This window comes from Nelumbo nucifera, chromosome 6 (assembly GCF_055504915.1).
Source record: "Nelumbo nucifera cultivar China Antique chromosome 6, China Antique-T2T, whole genome shotgun sequence".
NCBI classification, from domain to species: domain Eukaryota; kingdom Viridiplantae; phylum Streptophyta; class Magnoliopsida; order Proteales; family Nelumbonaceae; genus Nelumbo; species Nelumbo nucifera.
In genome coordinates, this window is record NC_142654.1 from 12,025,131 (window position 1) to 12,050,900 (window position 25,770).

At 36.2% G+C, this 25,770-nt stretch overlaps 1 protein-coding gene and 1 long non-coding RNA gene across 3 annotated transcripts; both read right to left on the reverse strand.

Moving 5' to 3' along the window:
* Window positions 1-617: 617 nt before the first annotated feature.
* LOC104588135 (uncharacterized) lies at window positions 618-10,983 on the reverse strand. 2 transcript variants are annotated; one of them, XR_016077912.1, is made up of 4 exons: window positions 9,951-10,983; window positions 6,483-6,541; window positions 1,354-1,494; window positions 618-1,261 (listed from the first exon to the last, which is right to left on the reverse strand). It is a non-coding gene; the product is annotated as an uncharacterized LOC104588135 (long non-coding RNA). The 2 variants fall into 2 exon arrangements; XR_733744.2 differs by lacking the exon at window positions 6,483-6,541.
* Window positions 10,984-15,949: 4,966 nt separating this feature from the next.
* On the reverse strand, window positions 15,950-22,919 carry LOC104588145 (alcohol-forming fatty acyl-CoA reductase-like). The gene is made up of 10 exons (XM_010245969.3): window positions 22,745-22,919; window positions 22,515-22,618; window positions 22,170-22,372; window positions 21,969-22,069; window positions 21,630-21,822; window positions 18,102-18,263; window positions 17,827-17,908; window positions 17,135-17,401; window positions 16,723-16,850; window positions 15,950-16,336 (listed from the first exon to the last, which is right to left on the reverse strand). The coding sequence occupies exons 1-10, from the start codon at window positions 22,821-22,823 to the stop codon at window positions 16,177-16,179; spliced, it is 1,479 nt and encodes a 492-aa protein (XP_010244271.1). The 5' UTR covers window positions 22,824-22,919; the 3' UTR covers window positions 15,950-16,176.
* Between the last annotated feature and the right edge of the window lie 2,851 nt (window positions 22,920-25,770).

A 25,770-nucleotide genomic window follows, 5' to 3' on the forward strand; every position in this document is an offset into this window, starting at 1 on the left:
ACATTTTCTCTTTTGGAACTCATGATATGAGGTGTTGAGCTTTTTCTCTACTGACCAAAGAGATGAACCCACGTTAGATGAAGACAACTGTGGGACAAAGCTTGGGGATGGTATCGGAAAAAGTTTTGAGAGGTGAGCACCCGACCAGAGATAGCCCAATAGTAGCCAAAATGGTGGAGCATCGCATTCTCGTAACCATTATGAAAAAAGCCATGAGAGGTAGCAAACTGCCAATCTCACTCTGACCCACTCAAATGTACAAACTCATGCACATCAATCAATCTCCAAAACAATTAGCCAAAAGGGATCTTCTCCCAATAGAAAAATCGTTCCAACACATTCCAATATGATCTGTGTTTGCACATCTCACTATCAGACTGAGATCCACCATGTATGCGATGTAAAAGATACATATCACATAGGAACGTGTTGGAATGGTTTTCTGTTGGGAGAAATCTGAACTCTGTTCACTGAATCGACAACCAGCAAGACATGGGAGCCTGAGATTTCCAAGCATTACAATGGTATCTCCTCTTTATCAAAAAAAAAAACAATGGTATAATAATATGAATGAACACCCCCAGTGAAAGTATTTATCAAACAAAAAAAAACCCTAATAAAAGTTAAAATAAGTGGACAGATACCATTGTCTAATTGTAGTTCTCAGTTTGATTCATAATCATCTAACCAACAATCAAGAGAATTGGTTTGATGTCTAGTCAAATAAGGCCCCAATCTCCAATAATAAATAAACAATGTCATTCAATGAAAGAGGGAACAGGTTTGCTAGCAGATCATTTATTAAGCTTGACTCAAAAGTCCATAAAGCATTAAAGAGAAAGTAATTTGGTAGCCCGCCAGTAGAGACGATGAAGATCAATTTTGATGTGTCCAGAAAAGAGAATGGTCGATGAGCAATAGGAGTGGTTGAAGGGGAGAATGAAGGTAAGGTGCTGTTCAATGCTTGCAAGAATGTCAGTTTGTGTTCAATCAACATGGAAGAAGCATTGGCAGTGCTGGAGATTCACGCTATTAAGATGAAGTTTAGGCGAAAGAGTATCAATATAGAAGGGGATTCGAGAACCATCATCAATTGTTTGACCTACCAGAGACTCCATGTGAATTATGATAACAGAAACAGATCTGGCAGTGTATTGTAAAGAATTGGCCCGTGAACATGCCCATGTGCATCACGAGTGATCTGTAATAATCTCTGAGGGGAGAACTTGAGCCTTCAATATAGCATGTGATGACGTTGAAACTACATATAGACAAATATAATTTCAGAAAAGTAATTGTACAATTCCCCACATGTGAAGGTGACATAGAAATTACAGATGCCCGTATGCATACATTGTATTCCTTAATCTGCATCTGCATCTACGTGCATTACTTAGATATGTTGGTCCCTCAATTTGCCAATCAAATAGTAAAATGTCACAGACCTAGAGCAGGCATCACCATAATTGGGTCAATATCCTTCCAGAGAAATGCCTGAGTAACATTTAAAAGACCGGGTCAAATGTCATGACACAGATGCGCAGTTCAAATTGGCACAAATCATTTATATGAGAATAGCTTTAGGCCCCATAAAAGCGACTATGCCAAGGCAATTTTTTCCATTCCAGGTATAGAAAAAAGAGTGGTCTTTTTTGTTTGGGACCTAAATGGCACACAAGCTGGCTGACTATCTGTTATCTCATAGTCATCAGAAAATATTTTGGTGATACTTTAGTCTCTCTTCTATCAATAAAGACAATGGATTGTACTCTTTTACAGTTGTATTGTGAAATCTGTCTCTCAAGGCTATCCACAAATATCAGTAACAGACAATCGACTTGTACTATACTGTTCCATTCAAAATTATGCCCATTGAAAGGCACAATCAACTAAATGATGCTTATGAGTGGCTGGAGATTAGATCCACACCAGCTTCTTCTGCATAAGACTTCATCATCCATATTGGAATTTAACAAATGCTAGAATAAAATAAAATTTATCAGATGATTGTTTCTTTTGAAAAACAAAAAAGAAATGTCAAATTTAAGACTGCAAGTGTTTTATATTTTGAAAAACAAAAAAAAAAAAGATGCAAAAAAGAATACAGAAGCTTTTGAACAATAAAAACAGCTAATGTATATATCTGTTAATCATTTTGTCTCTACATGTAAAACATTTAGTTCTCTATAGTAATAGTGACATCTTTGTGGTCCAATCATATTTTATCCTAGTTGTAATGATTTTTTAAAGTAAAAAGTATATAAAATGCTCAATTATCAAATTTTCTGACTGTCAAACCTAAGGTTCAGGCTATGCATTGCTAACCTCTGGTCCCATCTTATTTCCTTGATAACTATTGAAAAATGGGTCTATTTCTTGTTTTCTTGCTATTTATGTGGGTTGTTTTATTTCATTATAATAGGCTTTATTTTTCTTTATTGGGTTGATTCTATTGATGCGACTTTTATGCACTTTTTTTATTTCTTTTGATTCCACCACCTATCCAGAAGCAATCCAGGGGCAATTCTGTAAATTGCTCCTAATTATAATCAATTAACATAAAGCATAATGGGGTTACAATTGACCCCCACGATTTTCCTTCTTTCTCCACACCTCCTTTCTTATACTTTGTTTCTTCTGGACTGTTTTCTGCTTACTTTTCTGTATCAAATACATCAAAATAAGTGAAGAATTGTTGCTGGTTATTCAACAAGTTGGTTTCAGAGCCTATTCTCTCTTCTTCTCTATGTTTGATACCCATGCATAACTAGGACCAGAAGTATGGGAAACTAAGGAGACTAAGCATTATAGACCATATCACCTAAATTTTTAGGATTTTAAGAAAAGTTTCTGGATTGGTTTAAAAAGGGTATCCCTGTGCTCAAGGCTCTCACCAATGCAGGGTCTGGGGAGGGACAGATGAACGCAGCTTACCCCTGCACATACAGAAAGGCTGTTTCAAGATTTGAACCCTGGTCACCCAGGTGGCAATGGAGCAAACCCAACCATTGCCAAGGCCCACCCTCAAAAATCAAGAAAAAATCAAAAGGGTGGATCTGATTTTTATTGGAGGGCAACAGAAACATCTTGGCCATTCTCTCTTCTCTATGTTTGATACCCATGCACAACTAGGATAAGCAGCATGCATGGGAAACAAAGAAGTCTGATCATTATAGGTCATAGAGCCTGAATTTTAAGGATTTTAGGAGATGTTTCTGGGTTGGCTTGCTGCCTAGGAATAGTTACTAGAAATTTCTGCACAAAAATCAAGAAAAAACAGAGAAGTGGTATCTGATTTTGATTGGAGGCCAGAGGCATGTTGGTTGTGGCGCTCAGGTATTAATTTTATAGACTTTTATCTCCTTTCCGACTTCTGAGGTTGCCACCTGTTCTGATTGTTTTTCGTGAGCCTACTAGGAGTGCTTCCTATTTCTCTCTATTTTGGCACTGAGGTTTTGGCAGTACCCTAATAAGTTGTGAAGATTCTTGATTATAGGTCAAGAAAACTGAAAACCTACCCTGTCCTTTACAAATACACTGTTGGAGTTAACCTAATCTTTTTTGGTTATAATAATGGATGCATTTGGAGGGGACTCCGAGCAGGGCATAAATCCGTAGAACCCTAGAGGTTCTGGAGACCCCTAGGTTCACAGATAACTGCTATAATGTTTAATAGGAACAATTATTTAGCATGGGCTCAATCTATAAGCATATATTTGTATGTATGGTAATCTGGGATATCTCACAAGCTTAGAGATAGAACCAGATCCACAGAATGTGAGACATGGGAGGTGGATGCAAGAGAATAAGATGGTAATGTATTGGCTGGTGAATTCCATTCAACCACATCTTAGTTGTAGTCCCAAGCACTTAATGTAGTTCATGCCTATCAGCTAAGATCAAAAGTGAACAGTCTTAAGAGTAGGGGAAGAATTCTCTAGAGATGTATTTATCTTCTCTCAGGTTATTATGACAAGAAATTAATTTGTTGGAGACTGTAATTTGAGAAAGCCGCAAGGATGTTGTCACTTATAGAAAACTTATTGAGAGGAATTGGATCTTTGAGTTCATTGCTGGACTTAATCCCAAATATGATATCATACAACAGCATATCCTGACCAGAGATGATGTAATACTTTCACAGGTTTATGTATTTGTTCATAGTGAGGAAAGTAGGAGGGTTATGTTACAATCATTCTACTCTTGTGACTACAGAGCCAAGGACTCAACAGATAGCAGGGAAAGGAAGTGATATGGAAGAAAATGAGGAAGTGGTGAGTGACAATAAAAAGCCAAAACACACCTGTAATACATGTTGGAAGCCTCACCTACATCTCACACCTCAATGGTTCAGGAAGAATAATACAAGAAGGGGAGTACAAATGTAGCAGCTACATCAAGTGAAACTCAGTCATCTACTTCATCTGCCCCCAACTTCCCATTAATGGAGACTATTATCCACTAAGAAATAATAAGAAAAAGGAAGAGATGAGAAGGAGAAGAGAGAAAGAATGTTGGCAGCCAAAAACCATGGGCTGGCAGCGCCTTCTTATTTATACTAGGGTGGTTATCCCACTTCTATCTATAGCATTTTTATTATAAAAAGAGGCTTAAATACAAAAGCATAAGAGGTGTAATCCTCTTGTATAAAGTGCAACAGAGGCATAGGCCCCATACGTCTCTAGGCTGGAAGTGTACGCCTCTATGCCAGAGGCATACACCTCAAGGGTCTGTCGCTTCTAGGATGCACCTCTAAGCATATGCCTCCAATGGTTTTTAAAACACTAACATGAAGGTGGAGGTCTTTAGAGATACTGATTAGGCAGGATGTCTAAATGAAAGCCGATCTACAGTTAGTATTGTACATTTGTTGGAGGGAACCTTTTTTCTTAAGAAGAAACCTATAATTGCCCGCTCTAGTGAAGAGTACAGATCCATGACAAATAGTGTTTCAAGGGTCCTGTGGTTATATTCATTGCTACAGGAGTTGGGTGTTTCTTTGAGCATGTGACTAATACTTTGTTTCTTTGAGCATGCCACTAATGCTTTATTGTGACAATCAAACAGGTATTAATATAGCTTATAACTCTATATGGCATGATTACAAATAAGCATATTGATGTTGACTGTCACTTTATACAAGAGAGCTTATCAAACAAACAATACCTTCCTTATATGAAACTAGACCATTTTTTAATTAAGCTGGACATGACATACATCCATACTTGGCTAGAAGGGGACCATTGAAAGAATAAGTTATTTATGTTATTGATGTTGTATATGTTATGACCAAGGGTGAAATGGTCATTTTCTTGTAAACTTAAGTTGTATATATATGCCTCACACTTTTGCTTCTCCCTTAAACTAAACTCTCTTCCCTTGCTCTGTTCTTCTTATCTATTCCTCTCTTTCGATTACCAAATTAATATCAGAATTTACTCCGCTCTTCCCTCTCCAAAAGAAAAAGAAAATAAATACTGTATGTGTAGCTTGTTTTAGTTTGAAGAAGAACAAATTTTCATAGGGCTCAGTTTGGAAGGAGTACAAATACAAATATGTACAGTGCAAAGCCTTGTATTTTGTATTTCTAAACCTGTATTTGCACTGTACATAATTGTATTTGTACACTTTCCAAACTGAGCCTGAGGCTCCATTTAACAAGAGTGCAACTGCCAGTCCAGTGCATTTATGCACTCAGGTTCAGTTTCACAGGCGTTTGGTAAGAGTGCAATTGCGTACTAAAATGACAGCTCTTACAAATTCCAAGGCATGTTTGCACCCTAAGTTGGCCAATGTCAAAAAGGTGAATTCCAGTCATGGAATTCATGTTTGCACCCATCACAACTAAAAATCGTTTGGCAAGAAAGTAAAACTTGTAAATGCAAAACTAAACCAACTTTACATTTTCATGGACCATCATGTTTGTATTTTCACTCTTCCCAAATGGAGCCTAATGACAAATCCAAGTGCAAAAAACAAACAAAAAGGCCAATCAAATATGGCTTGAAAATTAAAGACCATTTAACTTGTATGATGTCAACTTAAAAAGTTGCATCTAATATTATTTTCTTCAAGAAATATTAACCTCTTTTATAATGTTAAGCACTCTATGACTAAACTAGGCTAAACTAGACAAAGAGAAACAAGGATACATAGCCCAAGCTGTGAAATGAATGACCTCTTTTATAATGTTAAGCACTCTTTTTAATTTTGAATGTTGTAGCCTTATTAAACAGCCTCTTTGAAAAGAAATGTAATGCCAGAATTAAGATTTGAAATTTTGGACAACAAGAAACCTGAAATGGCTCCTAAAATTTAGGAGTAATGTTTCAGCAAGACCATCTTGCTTTGCACAAGCAACTTCCAGCCTCAAGAATTACTTTCCCACTTGTTTAACACGATAAATCACCTTCCATCTAATCATTTAAGAGAATGGAAAAACCTGTTCTCAGAGAGAGGGGAAAAAAAAGATAGTGTCTCACCTGCAGCTTTCCTGGAAGCAATAAAGGAAAATAACCTAGAGACTATGACACCCAGATACCTGCAAATGACTAGTTTACCAGTGTTAGACATGATACCTACCTGATATGACACAAGATGCTACATGCATACTTCCAGAGTATTCTTTGTAGCACCAATACTTTTAAAATACGTATAATGGTATGTTTTAATAAATCAAACTATAAAAAATCTGCATCTGTTAGAAGTTCAATAAAATTTGGCAATATTGAGAAATGACATATAGCTTCAGAAACTAGATATGGAAGCATAATATAAGCATATTAAATGGGATACCTATGCCTGTATCTGTACCCATATCAAGGATCTAAGAAAATGAAGAATTATATCCCCATTCCTCATATCCATGTCCATTTCAGTATCCACATCTGGGCATTATAGCCTACAGTACTTATTATAACTGACAAAAGTGATGAAAAGGTAAAAATATACTCATTCTCTCTGCTAAAAAGAAAAGAAAAGCAGGTATGTCATTTTTGAAAACAAAGAACATGTTGAAAGAACACATAAAAACCGAAGAAATTCCACGAAATAAAGTTAGTCACTGAGATGAAAATATTAACAAACAAAAATGACAATTGGGTGGTATAATGATGGACATTATTATACTATAATTAAATCACAAAATGATTAAATGACAACTATAAAACGACTGATGGACATTATTACTATTTTGAGACACCTAGAAATTCTTTTCAAACATGAAGTTAAATCATAGTTTTTATTGTATAATGAATTATTTGGTTGAGTTTAAATTTTTCTTGAAAGATCACTTTATCATGTGGTTTTGATGATTGGGAACAAGATAATAATTTCAAAGGGCCTACCTAAAAGGGCAGCCCAGTGCATAAAGCTCCCACCAATGTGAGGTCTAGGGAGGGACAGATGTACGCAGCCTTAGCCCTGCACATACAGAGAGGCTGTTTCCAAGATTTGAACCCTGGTCACCCAGGCCACAATGGAGCAGCCCTGCACATACCTATGTGATGGGGGGTCGAATTAACCTCCAATAATGCCTTGGCACGTAGCAATGTGAGGGACACTTGATTGCACCACCAAGTTTCAAAGTATCAATACACCCCTGTGTATCAACAAAAGTGCATCGGTACTAAAAAGCATGCACTTTTATATTTTTTTAGTTTTTTTTTTCAAAAATTGGTTTTTGGGTAGGTTTATATATATATTTTCTATTAAAAAAAGAGGGTTTCCGAAACACCTGTAAATAGTTATTTCAGAACCCAAAAGATACGACACGATATGCCTGATACGAGGTGTATCATATCAAAACTTTGATCCTTGTGCACCACATTGTGACATGTGGCGGCATAGAGCTTGAAAGCACCTCGAGAGTTAGCAGTAATAGCCTGACCTGGGTATCCTAGTGGCAGCCGACCTAGAGTGAGCCCGAACTAAGTTGCCTGCCAAGAACGTGCATCCGACCTGGTCTTGCCTCCAAAGTCATGGGCGTATGACCAACCTGTACCACGTGCAACCATAAATTGCCATCTGGCAGTGTCGTTATCCCACTTCCCCACTTCACAAGGAAGTGGGCCCCAAGCACTCTCATGTTAACATGTGCAACCATAAATTGTAACCCGAAGGTACTAGTTGCATTCTGACTCCTGCTCAAGTTAATTTTTCACCTTGGACAGCTTGGTTCACTTAAGCGTCAGAATCCATAGCTTGGGAGACCTGCCCAGGCCCTCTGGTTGTCTTTCTCTGCAGATTCTCACTCCCCACCATTCACCAAAGGCCGCACCTGAGTTCGAGAAACCTAGTCACAACAAGGGTCATCTTGCACACCTTTGATCTTCATCACTATGCATCTTTTATCATTACATAAAATAAAATTCTATATTTTTGCATATTTTACAATGTTCCACTTCCACCATGTTTATAATTTTTACAATACTTCCATATGATGTTTCTGACATTTCTGACATGTTTCCCATATTCAGATGATTGTATTTCCATCAACACCAACATTTTAAAACTTGGTATCCACCTCCACCTAAGCCTTTTAGAGCTAAGAGCTAAGCTTTGATAGAGCCTCCAAAGCCCACCTTAACCAAGGAGATTGCCAAAATATCACCAGTAACATTTACATAGACCCCTTTAATTCTCCAAGGTCCTAGCTTCCACAACAAACAATAATTAGAATTCAACCTAAAGATCAGTGTTTTAAAAACTAACCCGGAGGCCAAACCGTTTTTGCCTCCAGGTTGCGGATCCTATATTCAGAGTGCAATGTTATGGCCTCCGAAAATTTGCATGCATTGAGTGTGCAACCCGCAACCCAGTGACCAGGTCAGACGGTTTTTTACCAAGTCAAAGGTTTCTGACTAACTAATGGGTTTTAACAGAACCGGACCCAGAATCCTGGCCGGGTGATGGTTCGAACAGTTCAACCAGCCGGGTCAACGACGAGTTGAAAACACTGCTCAAGATTTTAAAGTCAAATAAGGAGTAGATGATATCAATCTAATAACAAAGGAGACAAAGCCTATAAATCAAGGCTCAACTCCTAATAACCAAATCCTTCACTACAAATGGCTTATGAGTCATTCTGAATCTCTAATGACAACCAAGTCTATGACTATCCAAGCAAAATGCCCTTAGACCATAGGCCCTTCGGAAGCTGAAGGACAAAGAAATGATTCTAGATCTAATAGCAAAAACTTCTCTTCAAACCCATTCAATCCCTACTGGTTTTCATCAAAAGGCTTCTCACTGGAGGAGATAGTCATTGCAAGTGATGTAGAGGGGTGAAGAACAAAGTGGCTACATAGTAGATCCAAGCAGAAGTTATGGTGGAAGATATCCTAGTAATATAAAGGATGCTTCCCACCAACTACATTCTTTTTCTCTGAAGCTCTTGCTTAATTTTCAAGGTAAGGAAAGAGGTTGAATAGAAACTCCCTTGTCTCTAAACACATTTAATCATGTCACTATACATACTTAAAATCTCCTTTTCTTCAAAGATCAAATTGCTTATTGACTGGAAATCATTTTACAATCAGAACTTGTATGAAGGAACCCTAATAATTTCATCTTTTAAACTAAAGTCAACCCTAAAAACTCCAAACAATATGACATTAATTAAAAATGCAAAGAAAAAAAAAAGACCATCATTCAGTATGGCAATAGAACATAGAGTTTACTCAATTACAATGAACAAAAAAGGGAAAAACACACACACACACACAAAGCAACAACAAGATAGTGGTGCTACAGTTACCATCCAAATGAGCCAGACAAATTGCACTATTTTTGAAGCCATAGACAAATTGCACTATGAATTCGAAAGAAGACCATCAAAGCAACATTTACCATCGACATGAATATAAATACTTAGTGGAATTAATTGACTAATTTTATTACTAAAAATGCCAAACCAGACGAATTGCACCATGAATTTAAAAGAAACCTACCACATTCTCCAAATTGGGGTTTCGAAAAGTACATCAAAATTGAGAATACTAATTCACTCTAGATCCAGTGCATTTGGAGTCGAAAGGATATTCTCTTGGAGCCACCCATTTGCAACACATCGAGAGCAGTTTGTGTCACCCAAGCGTGATACCGAGAGGCCTTAATCAAAAGAATATTTGTTTTAATTTATTTCATCTCATCTGCCAAGAACGCCTAGAATAATCAAAAGAACACCTTATATAAGGAGACCCTTAATCAAAAGCATATCTGATTTGCCATGACGGCCAGAGGGAATTGACAGTCAAACACCTTCTTCATGGCCGATTTAGAACTGCTTATCATTGATAACCCACAAAATCTAAATTACAGTGGAGGATAGAACAACAAATTTAACAAAAATCCACGGAAAAATAGATCCCCGATTTTGTACCTTGAGAAAGCATGATACTCCAACCATTGCAATGGGCGTACAGATCGTGTCTCCTAACATATCCCCCACCACAACTCCAAGTGCATTCTTCTGTAAAGCAAGTGCATTTGTTGCAACTTAGCTGTAATCTCTCCATTCTACTAGAATGTTAAAACAAAAGACTCCAATAAATAACGGTTTACAAAATCTTGGAAAGAAACAGTCAAAATTGTTTTTCCTTCTCATGCCTCAATTTTCTGTTCTGCTTATTCTATTTCGTTTATCTGTAATGACTTTGAATCTGATTTCCGAGCAATACATAAAAACCGCAGTTGTTTTCAATGGCCACAATCTTCCTAGCCTCAACGATTCGTTAGACTGGTCTTTCAACAACACTAATCTCTGAAAAATGAGAACGGATCTGGTTCGAGATTCATGGGCGAGAATTTGACAGGAAAAAACCTAAATTCCTCACGATCCCCGCATTCGTAATTTCGTATGCTGCTGTACTCGGTCCTATGTGAAATTTCTGGAGAGTACCAGTTACCCACCGGAGGGGAGGTAAACCGCTCACCCGCGCTCTCCACTCTCTCCCTCCCGAGTCCCGCCTCTCTCTTTATCCGATAAGGTTATATCGAATAAGAACGTTGGGGTCCGGCATGACCTCCCATAGTCCGACCGCTCGAATCCAATGAACCGCGGGCCGGGCCGGTGGCATAATTAGACAAGAAATTAAAAAAAGGGAGAATGACGGTTCAGTCCACGATCAGAATTTTTAGGTCGAAAGTATAATTGAGTAGGTGCCAGTTCGGAATTGGTGCCAATTTACGGTGGACATTGGTGTTCAAAGTGGAAGTATTTGACATTTTGAATATTTATACGCCTACAGTGGAATTCAGAAATCTGCATTAGGCCTGTCCCATACTTTTCCGTTAAAATTAAAAAAACATCTTAAAATTTTGTTTCATATGAAATTTTATCGTATACAATTATTTATTTATGAAGTAATAAAACAAAATTCATAAACAAAGTCTCCGGCCTCTATGCTTCCTAATTACTAAACCTACCACAGCTATTGATTGAGAGAATTAAGGATCCATCAATTAATTAATATTGATTTTCAGACTATTATGTAACGATGGATTGGATTCCAATAAGAGTACAATTCTGTTACTGGGGTGGTGTCATTTTGAGCTGAGCTGCTAGCTTGAAGCAATCCTGCTGCTGTTGTAAATGAGAGATTAAAGTAGAAAATTGTGAATTAGCTGTAGCAATTAATGATATACGAGGGGTTTAGTTTAGTACATTCAAATACAAGCTTGCATCTCCACTTCCAAGCATCCCACAGAACTACTGAGCATATGAGAATGAGGACGTTATTTTCAGAGTCAGTTGTAAACAAATCCTCAAACCATTGCATAAAGGTCCACATCCACTTTCTCTACCTGCCTTCATCGCCATCTTGTATTCTGAGATGTGTGGCTGAAATGTACTGTAAGGCATGGGTAAAAAGAAAATGAGTAGAAAATCTGGGTTATGGATGTTGAAGGGTCTGTTCTCTTCCTCTTCTTCCCTGAAACAAGGACACAAGTCATCTCCTTTCTTTAAGTGAGCACGAATCTCCTACCCACTTGACATTACATCTGTATATTGAGAACTTCAATGATAACATGTAAAAGGGAATATGTTCCCAATATAGCCGTGTAATATCCATTGTTTTTAGACCCATTGAACTTGGTGTATGAAGTATGAACAGATATAAAGCGTAATGTCCATGGGCCTTGGGTCAGAAGGAGAAGGAGTGGACCCAGGTTTGTCAATCTTATCCCCGGCCCATTCACTATCAACACTTGCTTGCTTGGCCATTAATGTTTTGAACTGACGTGGCAAGTTGGTTAATTGTGGCAATTGCAGTTCCTAATTGGCTACCTATTAGGAATAAACACGCTAGTATTTGTCTGCAATTCATCCGGACTGGCCCGCCCTGCATTTCCTCCATAGCTTTCACACTGTGGATAGGGATGTTGCTGCAACTATTGGGATTGCTGCCATCCTGGTCCTGGCCATTGCCTATAGTCACCGGAGAAGATAGTGGAGCATTGGAAAATTCCGGCTAGGTGGCCGACGTACCACCTCTGGATTTTGTTCTCGCCTTCTCGGTGTTGGATTTTCGGTCACTAGTTCACTTCATAATGATTCTGGGAAGATGGTTACATGATAATCACTTATGGATAATTCTAGGAGTAAATTTGGTATTTGAAAATATTATCTTTTTTTGAAAAAAAAATGCATTACAACTGCATTTTTTTCAACATTTTGTTTAGAAAAATCATAAAAAATATAAATTCAGAACAATTACTAACACAGACAAATTAATATTACATAGGGAACGATATAATTTTCTAAATAAATTATATTTTGAATTGAATAATTTATTTTAATCAATTATTTGAATTGAACAAATTATTTTTTATTTTTCAGTCAATATTATTTTGGATTGAATAAATTATTTTAAGTTTTTATGAGTTTTTTGTATTAATTATAAATTATTTTAATTTTTATTATTGTTCATTAATTTAATATTTTTATTAGATATTAGTTATGTATTTATTATTTAATCATTTGTTTTTATTATTAATGATTAATTAATTACTGATTTTATTAATTATTTTCATCTTTATTTGGTTTTAATTATTTTAATATTATGTATTAGTTATTAATTGTTAATTATTAATGATTGACATTATTATTTAGTAATTATTAGTGTTATTTATTTTAATTTTTTTATTAGTTGTTAATTATTTTGTTTAATTTTAATTTTTTCAACTATTAATTATTAATTTCATTAATTTTTTTGCTAATTATTTTAATCCTTATTAGTGTTAATTATTTCAATTTTTATTAGTTATTAATTTTTGCTTGTGTTTTTTATTAAGTATTAATAACTTTTCTTAACTATTAGTTATTTTTAGTAATTATTAATTATTAGTTATCTATTTTATTAATTATTAAATTTTATTTATTGTTAATTATTAAATATTATTTTGAATTTGATAAATTATTTTATATGAAATAGTACAAATTGAGCTCAAAATTACCAAATAGTTTATTATAGGTGTAAAATAGTAAAATCAAGGAATTTCAAATGTTAAAGGTTTGGTCCAATACAAACAAGCTTGAGTATTCAGAGTCTCTAAAATGTAGAAAAGCATTTATGCCTCTTTTCGTATTTCAAACACTTTTAATATCTTTTTAACTTTTCAGATTTCAGATTTCAAATTTATCAAACACCACCTTAGTTGTGGTATCAATTGACATCATTTGAGTTCAAAATCTCAAGCCTCCTCTTGAGGAATTCAGCTTCAGACAAGGCAAAGCCCGTTCGAGCAGCCTTTACTGCCTGGCATTGAGAATATCTCCATACTTATGTACGTTATTTCATGGGGGAGATATTCCCAATGCAAAGTTGAGAAAGGCTGTTAGAACAGTATGAGCACAGGTTTGCCCTAATGGAAGCCGGTCTCCCTCTTGAGCCACATTAGGTCTAATTCCTTACCATTAAACTGAAACTCCATGGTAAGTTGGACCCTATCACAAATTACCCAACCCAATTGCTTCAACGATTGAACCTCCGAGACAATATCTACTCCACTTAATTCCAAAGTGTAAAGGTCAACTATCAAGAATTTCCCTTGGACCTTAAGCTTCACTCCCCTGCAAATTCCATTGCATTTGATATTATGACCATTGGCCACCTGGACCAGGAAGGACTCAGTGGAATGGACTACCAAGCCCATTTGCCTTGCTAGTAAGTAATTCCTCTGTCAATAAGGATGATGACAACTCAACCCATCAACTGGCCTCCAACCCAAAGAACAGCTATTCTAGTACATCTCCATATCATTTTGCTTCTTCAAGAGGAAAGTAGAAAGAGAGCTGTAAAAGGCTTTTTACGTCCAACGGAAGAGTCCACAAAACACCCATATGTTAGTTAGGGGTGGCAGGAGGTCAATGGCCTCTAAGATTTTCTTTAGGCTAAGTTTGGAAGGAGTACAAATACAAATATATACAGTATAAATACATACAAAATAATATAAAATGTAAGATTTTGCACTCTACATTGTACGCCACTCCTTCCAAACTGAGCGTTAGGTTCATATTAGTGCCCCACCCCGGCCCTGAAAAGTCAAAGAAAGCTATCTCCATGAATACATACATGGCTTCTTCCTTGATGTCTCCCCGGAATCGTTTCTCTCCTTCAAGGCAGAAACATGAGCCTTCGCCACCCAATCTTGTTGTCATTTTTAGTCTTCATAGTGTTTTTCACCCTTCACCATCAGGGATTAAGTCAATATCATCTGATAGTCACTTTCTCCCGCTTTCTCACCAAAATGGGTATTGTCCACGGATTAATGACTACTATTGCACAGTTGATGGAATTAGCTCTGCAAGAACTACTTGTGTCACACACATCCTTCTATTCCTCAAACAACCCAATTTTGGTTCTGTTTCTTTCCGTATATACAGCGTTGCAGAGCCACTGATTGATTGATTCGAGGTGAACCTCGTCACGGAGAGTCTGTATTAATAATGAGGGTTCAAAGAGTTTTTTACGTAACTCTTTTGTTTTTTAAAGTGTTGGATGGTGGCTTTCGGCTTTCAGTTAGTTACCATTTACCACACCAGACCAGTGGATACAACACCTCTCATTGTCTCTGCTTTCTTCAAAGTCTAGTCTAAATGGAAAAATTACAATTTATTTGCACAAATTTGTTTACACCCTTTAGAAGCATACATCGGAGAGTATGTACACATGTTGTCATCGGAATACATGCTTGTGCAGGGACCCGCGGATCTAATGGGCACAACATAAGTAAAGCATGTTAAATGAGCATTTGAGAATGGGCTGAGAGTATTCTTAAGGGATAGATGTTAAAACAATTTCAAGTTTTAATTGGATGTGCTTACAATATTGTGCCTATCTGATCCCAGCTGACATATGCAGCCAAATGCAATGCAATGCTTTAGAGGCTCATTTTGCTTGTACCCACATGGTCGATGTAAGGAATCTTTGACCATTTGGTTTTCATCTTGATAGTGCATGGTCACTTGGTGACCAATCAAAAGCCTCTTCAAAAATTCAAAATGACCCTTCATACACTGAAAACTTCCGTTTAGAACTTGTCTCTCTCAATCTAAATTATTGCTATCTTGTGAAAGGTTTCTTTAGAGGCTATTCAACCTTTATGGTTGCATTTTTTCATGAGAAACTTTGTTATATATTAAGAATAGATTTTCCTGCAATCCAACAACGAAATTCCATCTACTGAATGGGTACAAATAGTATCTAATGCCTCAAAGCCTATATGTTCTCGCCTCTGTTATATATTAAAAATCCTATATCTTCTCTTCCTCCCAAAGGTCTCTCTCGGATGATCAGTTTTTAGCTTCTCGGGTTGTTCCTAGGTCCACCACAGACATACAAATAGAATGACAACGGGTGGGCTCGAAACACAAAACTCAAAACCAGAACAACCATATAATCAGTTCGATTCGGTTTCTATCAGGCAGACCAAACTCAATAGAATGTTAGAAACCACCCATCCAAACAAAAACTTGCTTCTTTGACAGTTCGATTCGGTTTTTGCATGCAACAACATTAATGACGTCTCCAAAACATGCATGGAGCTATATGTTTTAAACCTTACATCAACTAAGTGACTAATTATTATGAAAAAAAAATACATTTTTGATATAATAAACAGGATGGCTGGAGAGAAATACAAAGAGCTACCTCAGTACAGGCATAGACTTATTTATTGTGACCGGAAGACGTATTTTACAAGACCAGGGAGGTGAGTGTTCATGAAGTAGTTGGCCCAATTGATATGCTTGGGATCAAAGCAAAACATACTCGCTTCTACCTCGTTCTTCAGAGTTGCTTTGCGCAACATTTCTGTGTTCAAATCATCAAAGCTATGCATACACAAGAAAGCTCGGAGTTAATAGAAATTCTAAAGATTTTTATGTAAAAAAAAAATCATAGGGGTGCAACATGGGTCGGGATAGCCCAAACCAAATCCAAAAAAGCCAGGTTGGGTTGAATTGGTTTGATAATATGGTTAGTATTGAAAAATATAAAGCCAATTTAAAGCCCATACCATCAGGTTGCATTAAGGTTAATGTTGGGGGTTTCAACATTTGAGGTTGGGCTAGGGTTGACCTCAATCTGATTCAATCTGGTCTGACTTGTTCCCCTAATAAATCAACTAATGAAATTATACGTTTAAAATGAGATCCCAAAACATATTAGATGATCATTTATAAGCACAAAAAAAAAAAGAAGAAGAAGAAATACATACACTCCTTTAAAGAACAAGTATGGTTCGTAAAGTTCCAACAATCGTAATACAAAGCTGATCTTTCGCTTGAGATCACCATAGGCTCCTTCGAAATATTGACAACATACTACATTTAACAATTGTAATCCCTGAAAGCAAATAGACAAGAAAAATAAAAGGATCAACAATGGTGAAAAGAAAGAGGAAAAAAGAGGACACATAATTAAACTTAACTTCTCAACTATTTTTTTTACTTCTTCTAGATGAGGAAAACCCTTATTACTGTATTAATAGGAATGCCTTCAATAGATTGTTATTTTAGGAGTTAGGGTGATAAAAAGTTTCTAGATACACAATGTCCAAAGCTAAAGTATCATTCAACAAAAGAATGAAACAAATAAATAAATAAAAGCTATATATGCATAAAGCAAACCTTTAAAGGGATCAAGTAACGAATGAGCATGTATCTACGGAAGTCATCCATATTGCTGAATATTGCAACCTTTCCAACCTTGATGGGATTTTCATCTTTATCCATGCATGGATTCATAGCGAAGTAATGATATCCAATCTCCTGAACGAAGGTAACTTGTAGGGGTTGGCTGACAGAGGATCCCACATGGTAGATATGCTCACAAGGTTGATTGAGATGAGCAACCATGGCCACAATAATAGAATTTACCACCATATCTCCAGGTATCTGTGATATCAATCAAGTTTTGTATCAAGACAACAAGCCTATTTGTACTACATATGCATGCTTAAATGAACTTACCACCATCTCTCTCTCTTCTATATCTCTAGTATGATCACTTAAGACTGTGTTTGGTTTGAAAGAAAATGTATGCAAACCTGTACAAACCTTGCAAAGGTTTCCATACCTGTTCTTTCAAACCAAATACAGCCTTAAGAAAAATGTATAGAGGTAACTGAATGAATGAACTGGGTTGTAGACATGAAGTAAGATGGGGGGGTTAGGTTAAGAGAGTATCAATTGGATGCATTAAGCACATAGATCACAATATTTGGGTATTAAAAAAAAAAACATCTGAAGCACATATATGCATATATGGCTATTCAATACTGGATATTTAGTCATGGTTGATATAGTGAGAATTAACTTACCAAATCAATGATCATCTTAGGATTTCCAAGGAAGAAAGTAAGCTTTCCTTTACCATAACCCAGTGCCAAGCTATCGATGGTTCTGTAGTCAACAAAATGAATTTTGATGAGCGCTGAAGTTCATATATATAGGAATATGAAAAATCAGTTTATTTTAGAAGACTAAGTAAAATATACAAAACCACTGAATCTATATATAGATCTGTTTGTATTTAAGAGACAAAGTGGTGTATTAGAGAGGATGAGAGAGAGATTATGAATTTTAAGTGAATTACCTGAGGCCTTCAATCCAACCTGGAAATGGTTCATAGTAAGTGCTTGTTATCATGGTTGGGCGTATGATAACAACAGGCATGTTTTCTCTCAAGTTCCCAATAAGCATCTCTCCCATAGCCTTTGTGAAAGTGTAGGTATTTGGCCAACCATACAATCTTGCCCTTCATTATCCAAAGTAATTAAAGGAAATTAATTATCAACAAATTAAAAGCCAAGACTTCAGACCTGGTTAACATTATATATATATATATATATATATATATATATATATATATATATATATATCAAATTGTTTGTTTTAATAAATGCAAAAAATATTGGGAAGACTTACAAGTAAAATAATTCCAGACCTAACTATACTTGATCATCTTCCATTACAACAAATCTAAAATTCAAATTAAACCTTGTAGCTATTATTTATATATATATATATTCATTTTTTTCAGATTTCTGCTAGTTTAAGTTGATAGTTAAAACCATGTTAAAAGCAATATTTTAAAACCCTAAACAAATTGGATGGTCAATTCTGTAAACTGAACAGATCTGTCCACTTCCCAGCTTTGGTAGGGCTGATGGTTTGAACCACCCAATTGAACTTAGTCTTAGTTAGCTTTTGGTTCGCGAATCACGACCAAACCAGCTTTCTGGAAAAAGCAAATTTCAAAATAATTTTTTATTGCCTTCTCAACTGGAAAACATGGTTCACTGATGCAAGCATGACATAACAGTTATATGATGTGTGCCATGCACCAATATAGCTGTCTAGTCTTTATGTATCTATATGATGATGTGTACTATCAAAATAAATAATAATTAATAAATGCGTGTTAGTTGTGTAGTCCTAACAGAGATGCAGATTTGAATCCCCCGATTTCCTAAGATGTTAAAAACTTAGTGCCTTGAATTAAATACCAAAAAAAAACACATGAATCATACAAATCAATGTTCATACATCATGTTTCAAAAAAAAAATGAAAGAAAAACACTCTTTTAAATTGTGTGGTTCAAAAAAAAAAAAAACTTGAGAGATAATAACAACATATCAAAATAATGTTTAATTAGAGATCGGGTTCAGTCAATACAAGGCCCAATCGAGCAGCCTTTATAGACTTGTATTGGAAATACCTTCCTATGAAATAAAACACATTAGTAAAGAGATATTCCCACTAAGGCTGTAAAGAATGTTCGAACACGGGTCTTCCCTCCACCCAATATGCATCTCATCACAAGCTTGATATGGATAAGGCTGTTCATGGGTTGGGTTGGGTCGGTTTATTGGGGTTTTCCCAATCGACCCAACCTGGTCGGGTTATCTGAGATGGAAACCGAAACCGACCCAGTGTTAAGCAAAACCGACCAGGTCGGTTTGAGTCGGTTTGGGTCAGTTTCGGTTTTGTTTCTGTACAAAAAGGACATAGAAGCCTAGAAGGAAATATCTATTCTAAAAACTGAAAACTGAAAACTGAAGTTTTTAAGATATTTTCTGAAAATATATTTAAAAAGTTAGAATTAGAATAGAAGACAAAAGTTATCAAGAAAATAGAAAGTCAAACTCTTTTATAGAAAAAATGTTGAAATTTGTATATTTCAAGAAACTTTCTAAGTTCTAATCTAAGTAAAAAAAGACACCTAATTCTAATTGTAATTGCCTATTTGGTGTAAAAGACTATAGAAACTAGGATAGAGACAACTTAGTTAAATAGGAACTATAAGACTAGGTTAGGTTGTAATTGGGAATTAGGATAAAGGCAACTTAGTTAAGTAGGAACTAAGTCGGTTCGGTTCGGATCGGTTTCGATTTTCACACAAGAAAACCGAAATCGACCCAAACCATCAGTTTATGAATTTATACAACCCGAAACAGACCGGTGCTTATAAAAACCCGGCCAACTCGGATTGGTCGGTTTGGTCGGGTTGGGCCTTCTTATGAACAGCCCTAAATATGGATATTGCCATTAATTACAGCAATAAATGAACCACATAGCCATGAGGATAGAACAGGATTATATCCTTATCCAACATCCACATTGGATTGGAGAAAAGCCCCTTTTGGATTTTTAACTATATATATATACATACATATACCCAAATCAAAATGTAAGGGAATGGTGGAGAGAATGATGGCTCTAAGGGGGTGTTCATTTTTCGGATTTTGAGAGGGGGGAAAGTTGGTCAATGGGATTTTAATTCCCATTGACCAAGAATCTCATGTTCTTTTTTGAGATTTATGTGGGGACCAAGGAAAATTTATTTTCCTGGGTACCATGTACCTGGGTAAGTGATACCCATCTCCTAGGTGGGTAAATAACTTTCCCACATAGGGGGAAAGTTGTCAACACTTGAATGGGACAGGAATGCCCCTTTTAATAATGGATTTTTATGACTAAAATGGTCATTGCCTTATTTACATGAGAAATAAAAGAACATGGATAAATGCACTTACCCGAGTAAGTATTTCCCCAAAAAAACTTACCCAGGTAAGTAACTTACCAAAAAACGAATATGGCCTAAGTCTAAAATCAAGAAGGCGATTTAAAAGATTTTAGGAAAGGATTGCCCCACCATCCAATCGGACACATGTCTCAGAAAGCGGCTGAACTGAAGAAGTGTAAATCAAATCAGGATCTGCACCTCACACTGACTTTACAGCCCCATCTATCCCAACGCGTATTGAGAATATGGGAAGATGTTCTCAATACAGAGTGAGATGGGACTGTGAGCTACACTCTGTGAGGAGCAGATCTGGACTCATGTAAATCAGCTAGAGTCCTTAGAGGGGCTGCGGTAAGTACCATCTCTCAAGGAGACCGGATCTGCTCCTCACACGCACATCCTATCATGCATTGAGAACATCTCCTGTACTTATTTGTTATTATTCATGGGAGATGTTCCTAGTGCACGGTGTAGTTCTTACACAATGGCAGTGGTCAAAGAGACAGACTACCCCCGAGAAGATATTGAAAGGGCAAATTAAGGGGGGAAATGTTGGTAGAGGGAGAGAGCCCCCTCAGCTTGTTAATTGCCAAATATCTATTATTTGTATTTTCTAATTATTAAGTGGAGAGTTTTCTGAAATTCCATGCCACATCATCCAAGGCAGCCAGCTAAGCCACTATAATTGTTTTTCTTAAATTTAATTATTGCTTGGTGACCCGGGTTGATTATTGGACTGGATTAACTTTGTCAAATCGATATGAACTAAACCGGGTCTACGGTGGTTCGATTGTCTATGCTCTATACAGAATGCAGTTTAATTTCTTGTTAACAACCATACAAAATAGTGTACGATTATTAAAGTTTGAATCGCCTTTCCTGAGCTCGACGATCACGTGGAGCAGAAACAGAAATTCAATGCCAAAAAAACCATTAATACTTGTGGGGTTTTCTTAGGAGGAGTACTGAAGGGCCTTCAATTCAATTTGAAAAAGACCAAAGAGGACCGTCTCTTAAATGATAAGACCATGCATGATGATATCCATGACATATATGTATATATTAGTTAGTTATAGGAGGTGTTAATTACGTACCTTGTCAATCCCAGTTCTTTCATGGCAATTCTTTCTTGTTTTTTTGTAAACCCCAAATCCTGCACTTCTTTCGATCTTTCCTCTGCCACTTTCAGCTCTTGTTCGATGTCCAGCCCGGGAGTTCCGTTGAGTGTTTCTCCCATTCGGTATGGTTTCTCCATTATCACTCCTTCTTGCTGTCCGGCCACGTACGCTGAAATTAAATCACCATATCCTATCTATCAGTATAAGGGGGACCCAATTATATATTTATTTGTACTACAAAAGACCCTATTGAAATCTTGTGCATTGAGTTGGATAGAGAAGCTAAAGTCAAAACCAAAAAATCTGTGTTCTCACCCGTGGATACATGCACAAACATCTGCAACTTAGCACATTTCTTTGCAAAGTTCAGAACATGCTTCACTCCCAAGGTATTGGTATACAACGCATCATCATATCTGCAAATTTTCCCGGATCAGTGTATGTATTAATTAGAGAGAGAGAGAAGGGATCGATGTCCCATGGATATATATATATATATATATATAATTAATATACCTTTCATCAAAGTTAACTGTTGCAGCCATATTCACAACAATGTCAATTTCTCTCCACATTTCATCCCTCAAATCACAGTCTTCTACTCCCAGGTTCTCACAACTAATATCCCCCGGCACCGGAGTCACCTTTTCCGATATGAAGGAATCAAAACCAGCACCATGTTTCTGTCTTAGGACCCTAAAAACCTCCTTTTCTATCACCTATATATTATTAAAACAAAAAAGAAAAACAATTTATCTTACTCTAGCTAGTAGTTGGAATATAATAATTGACATGGAACCTCCAACTAAAGCACTTCTTAAAAGTTCTCTACTACTTGATTCAGAGAAAAATTCTGCAAACCTCGTTATGTAGCCTTTGTGTGGCTGACTTGGTATCAGGAGCTCTTAAAAGAAGATAGAGCTTCTTTACATTGGGCTGAACTCTGAGAACTTTCTCCACGAAAACTGCATCCCCAGAAGCAAATTAAGTTAGCCCCGCTGAATTAAGATAAAAAAGAATTCATAAAGAAGGCTTTATGAATGGAAGAAATTAAGGACAGAGATTGATTAAAGAATATCAGTGAGTCGTACGCTTGGCTACAAAACCAGTAGCACCAGTGACTAAGATCGTCTTATTCCCAATAGACTCAACAATGCCACCCGACTCCATTTTGATAGAAATAAAAGACAGCTAGCAAAGAACGTAAACGATACCAAACAAATTAACACAAGCAAACCAGTACCAAGTCTGAGGAACCTCTCTAATTCTACGTCTATTTATAATGAGAACTGAGACACGTCCGTGGACTGCACGGACGTGGGTTTTAATGTCGTTGGCTAATTAATTATTTGTATTCCATTAACAAGAAGCCCAAGACACGACCGACTTGCCCAGCCTCCAACCAACCAAAAAAAAAAAAAAAAAAACCAACAAACAGAGGAAATAAAACATTGCGTGAGAAAATTGACTAACTTATACATCATTGGAAAAGATTTTTTGTGTGTCAAAAGAAAATTCCTAACCATTAGGATTAATATATTCTCCCACGGATACCTATTAATACTCATAATATATATGAATATTAAAATTAATTTCTCTTCTGAAAATCTTTTATTACTGATTAAACATTTCAAAAATGAAAGCAACCAAAATTTGCCTTTAATTTGACTTGTTTACTACCGTTATGAAAATAGTATATATAGCTGATGTAATTTTTCCCAGCATATGTTGGTTGAATAGATCACTTTGCTAACTAACCCTGAAATAGAATGGCTAAAACAGACCCGGTTTATTTTTGGAAGTAAACAAACCCTTTTTTTTGATAAGTTCTTTTTTAGTCAAGTAAACAGACCCAGTTTTCATGGACCATTGAGGATGGAAACAGGGGTATGTACATGGGATCTCAGATTTTCGATGAGACTCGGATCGGATAGAGATACTGAATACCATTAATAAATTAAACTAAAGATGATGAAAATATTATATATGTGGTGTGGGGGAGGCTACTGTCCAAAGATTAAGGATATCCATCCAAAGTTGGGGGTTGCTATAGCTTCAAGGCACATGGTGGCCCAACTCACTATATCACCAACTTTATTGGCTTTGAAGGGATAAAAAGTAATTAGTTCACCAACTTTACTTGTGGCAAATCTAGCTATTATGTTAAAAGCTTTGATGAAGCACACAGATTTTGCCTTAAGGTTTAAGTCTCATAATTTTGATGTAGGGTCTAAACCTTTGTCAAAATGGGGTGTAAATCTCAAACCTCAAAACGTGAGGTATAGTCTAAGGCGTAAAAAGGAGTGAGCCTCAAGTGTTAATGATTATTTAGGGTCCGTTTGGTTTGTGATTGGAATCGGAATGGGAATCTCTCGGAATCGGAATCAGAATGGCCTATTCCCCCTACCTGTTTGGTTCAAACAGGAATCAGAATCGGATTATGATTGATGTTGTTTGCTTCATCAAGAGGCTGGAATCGGAATCAGCCATGATTTCCAATTTTGCCCCTAATAAAAATAAAAAAGCAGAAAATGCATGAAAATACCAAAAAATGCAGAAATTTTGTAGAAAAATGTAGAAACTACAATAATTTTGCAGCAAATTTAAAAAAAAAATCAAAGTAAAATGGAGTGAAAGTCATGTTTACCTGAGTTGGGATTTGACCTGGACTTGATCGATGCAATAAGGACGAGTTTCTGTTGATTTTTCACCTTAGGTTGTTTGTTGTGAGCCACAATGATGATCAGAAATGTGGACGGGGGCGATTCACAGGAGAAGACAACCTCACTAGCGTGGACTCTGCTTGAAATCTGGAAGAAAGATGGATTCTCTCGAGCGATTTTTCTTAACATGTGACAAAGAACAAGAACTGGGGAGTCCTTGAAAATTGACGAAACCGATGGTAGACGAGAATAAACCCAAAAACATTGAAAAATCGTTGAATATATGCAAGAAAACTGGATTCACGCCACTACTGGATTGTCGTCTCGTTGGGGAAGACAATGAACAAGTATCTGTAAATGTTGTGCTTTGCTCGTCGAAAGAGTGATAGGAATGATAAGGAAATCAGGAAAAAAATAGGGGAAATAGGAGAATGAAAAAGAAAAATGGGGGAAGAGAGATCAAAAGAGAAGGGTTTCGGTCCAACCTGCCGCTACAACGACCATTGCATCGGAAAGGACAGAACAAAGGGAGGGAATGTCAAAAGAAGAAGAAGAAGAAGTGAGAGGAAAGAGAGAAGAGATCAACCTCCTCACCGGAGATGGGGTTGACAGCAGTAACGGCAACAGCATGGGATTCGTCCTTTTCAACACAACTCAATCACAGGTTGGATTGGACGGGTTTTTTGTCCAAAAAGAAAAAAAATGGAAACTAATAGCGGAATGGGAATCACATTCTAGGGGAGGGGGTCGGGAATGGCCATTCTCCCATATGGGGGAATGGGGAATGGCATTCTGATTCCTCATTCCCATTCTGGTCGACCAAACATCCAGAATCGGAATGACCGTTAGTGATTTAATGCAAGAAAATATGTATTTTTATAATTTAAGACATATAAAAAAACATTTCAATAATTATGGGCCAAATTAAAAATTAAAAACTAAAAACCAATAAGGCAAATCAATTTCTATTAGTTTTTATTAGTGTTTTAAGAGAGTGCAGTGCAAAAATACTAATCAAGTTCTTAGCTTCTTTTGGATAAATCAAGTGAGATTTTTCTTAATATTCTAAATGTAATGTCACAAGTTTGTTATTTTTCTCATTTCTTCTCCTAATGGATCATTTTTTCTTTTTAATAATAATAACAACAACAACCAAAATAATAATAATAGATTTATTTTTATTATTATTATTATTATTATTATTATTATTATTATTATTATTATTATTATTATTATTATTATTATTATTATTATTTGCATAGATCAAATCAACTAAGTTGTTTCCTTTCTTCTAAACTATTGGATGACCATAAATTTAATATCAATTATATGGGTAATTCTTTACATATTTCCTTTCTTCTAAATTGGGTTTTGTACGTGAAATCAAAATGTTTATAATTGTTGATCAAATAGTTATTACTTTATTTAATGCTTAAATGGCAAAACTTATTGCT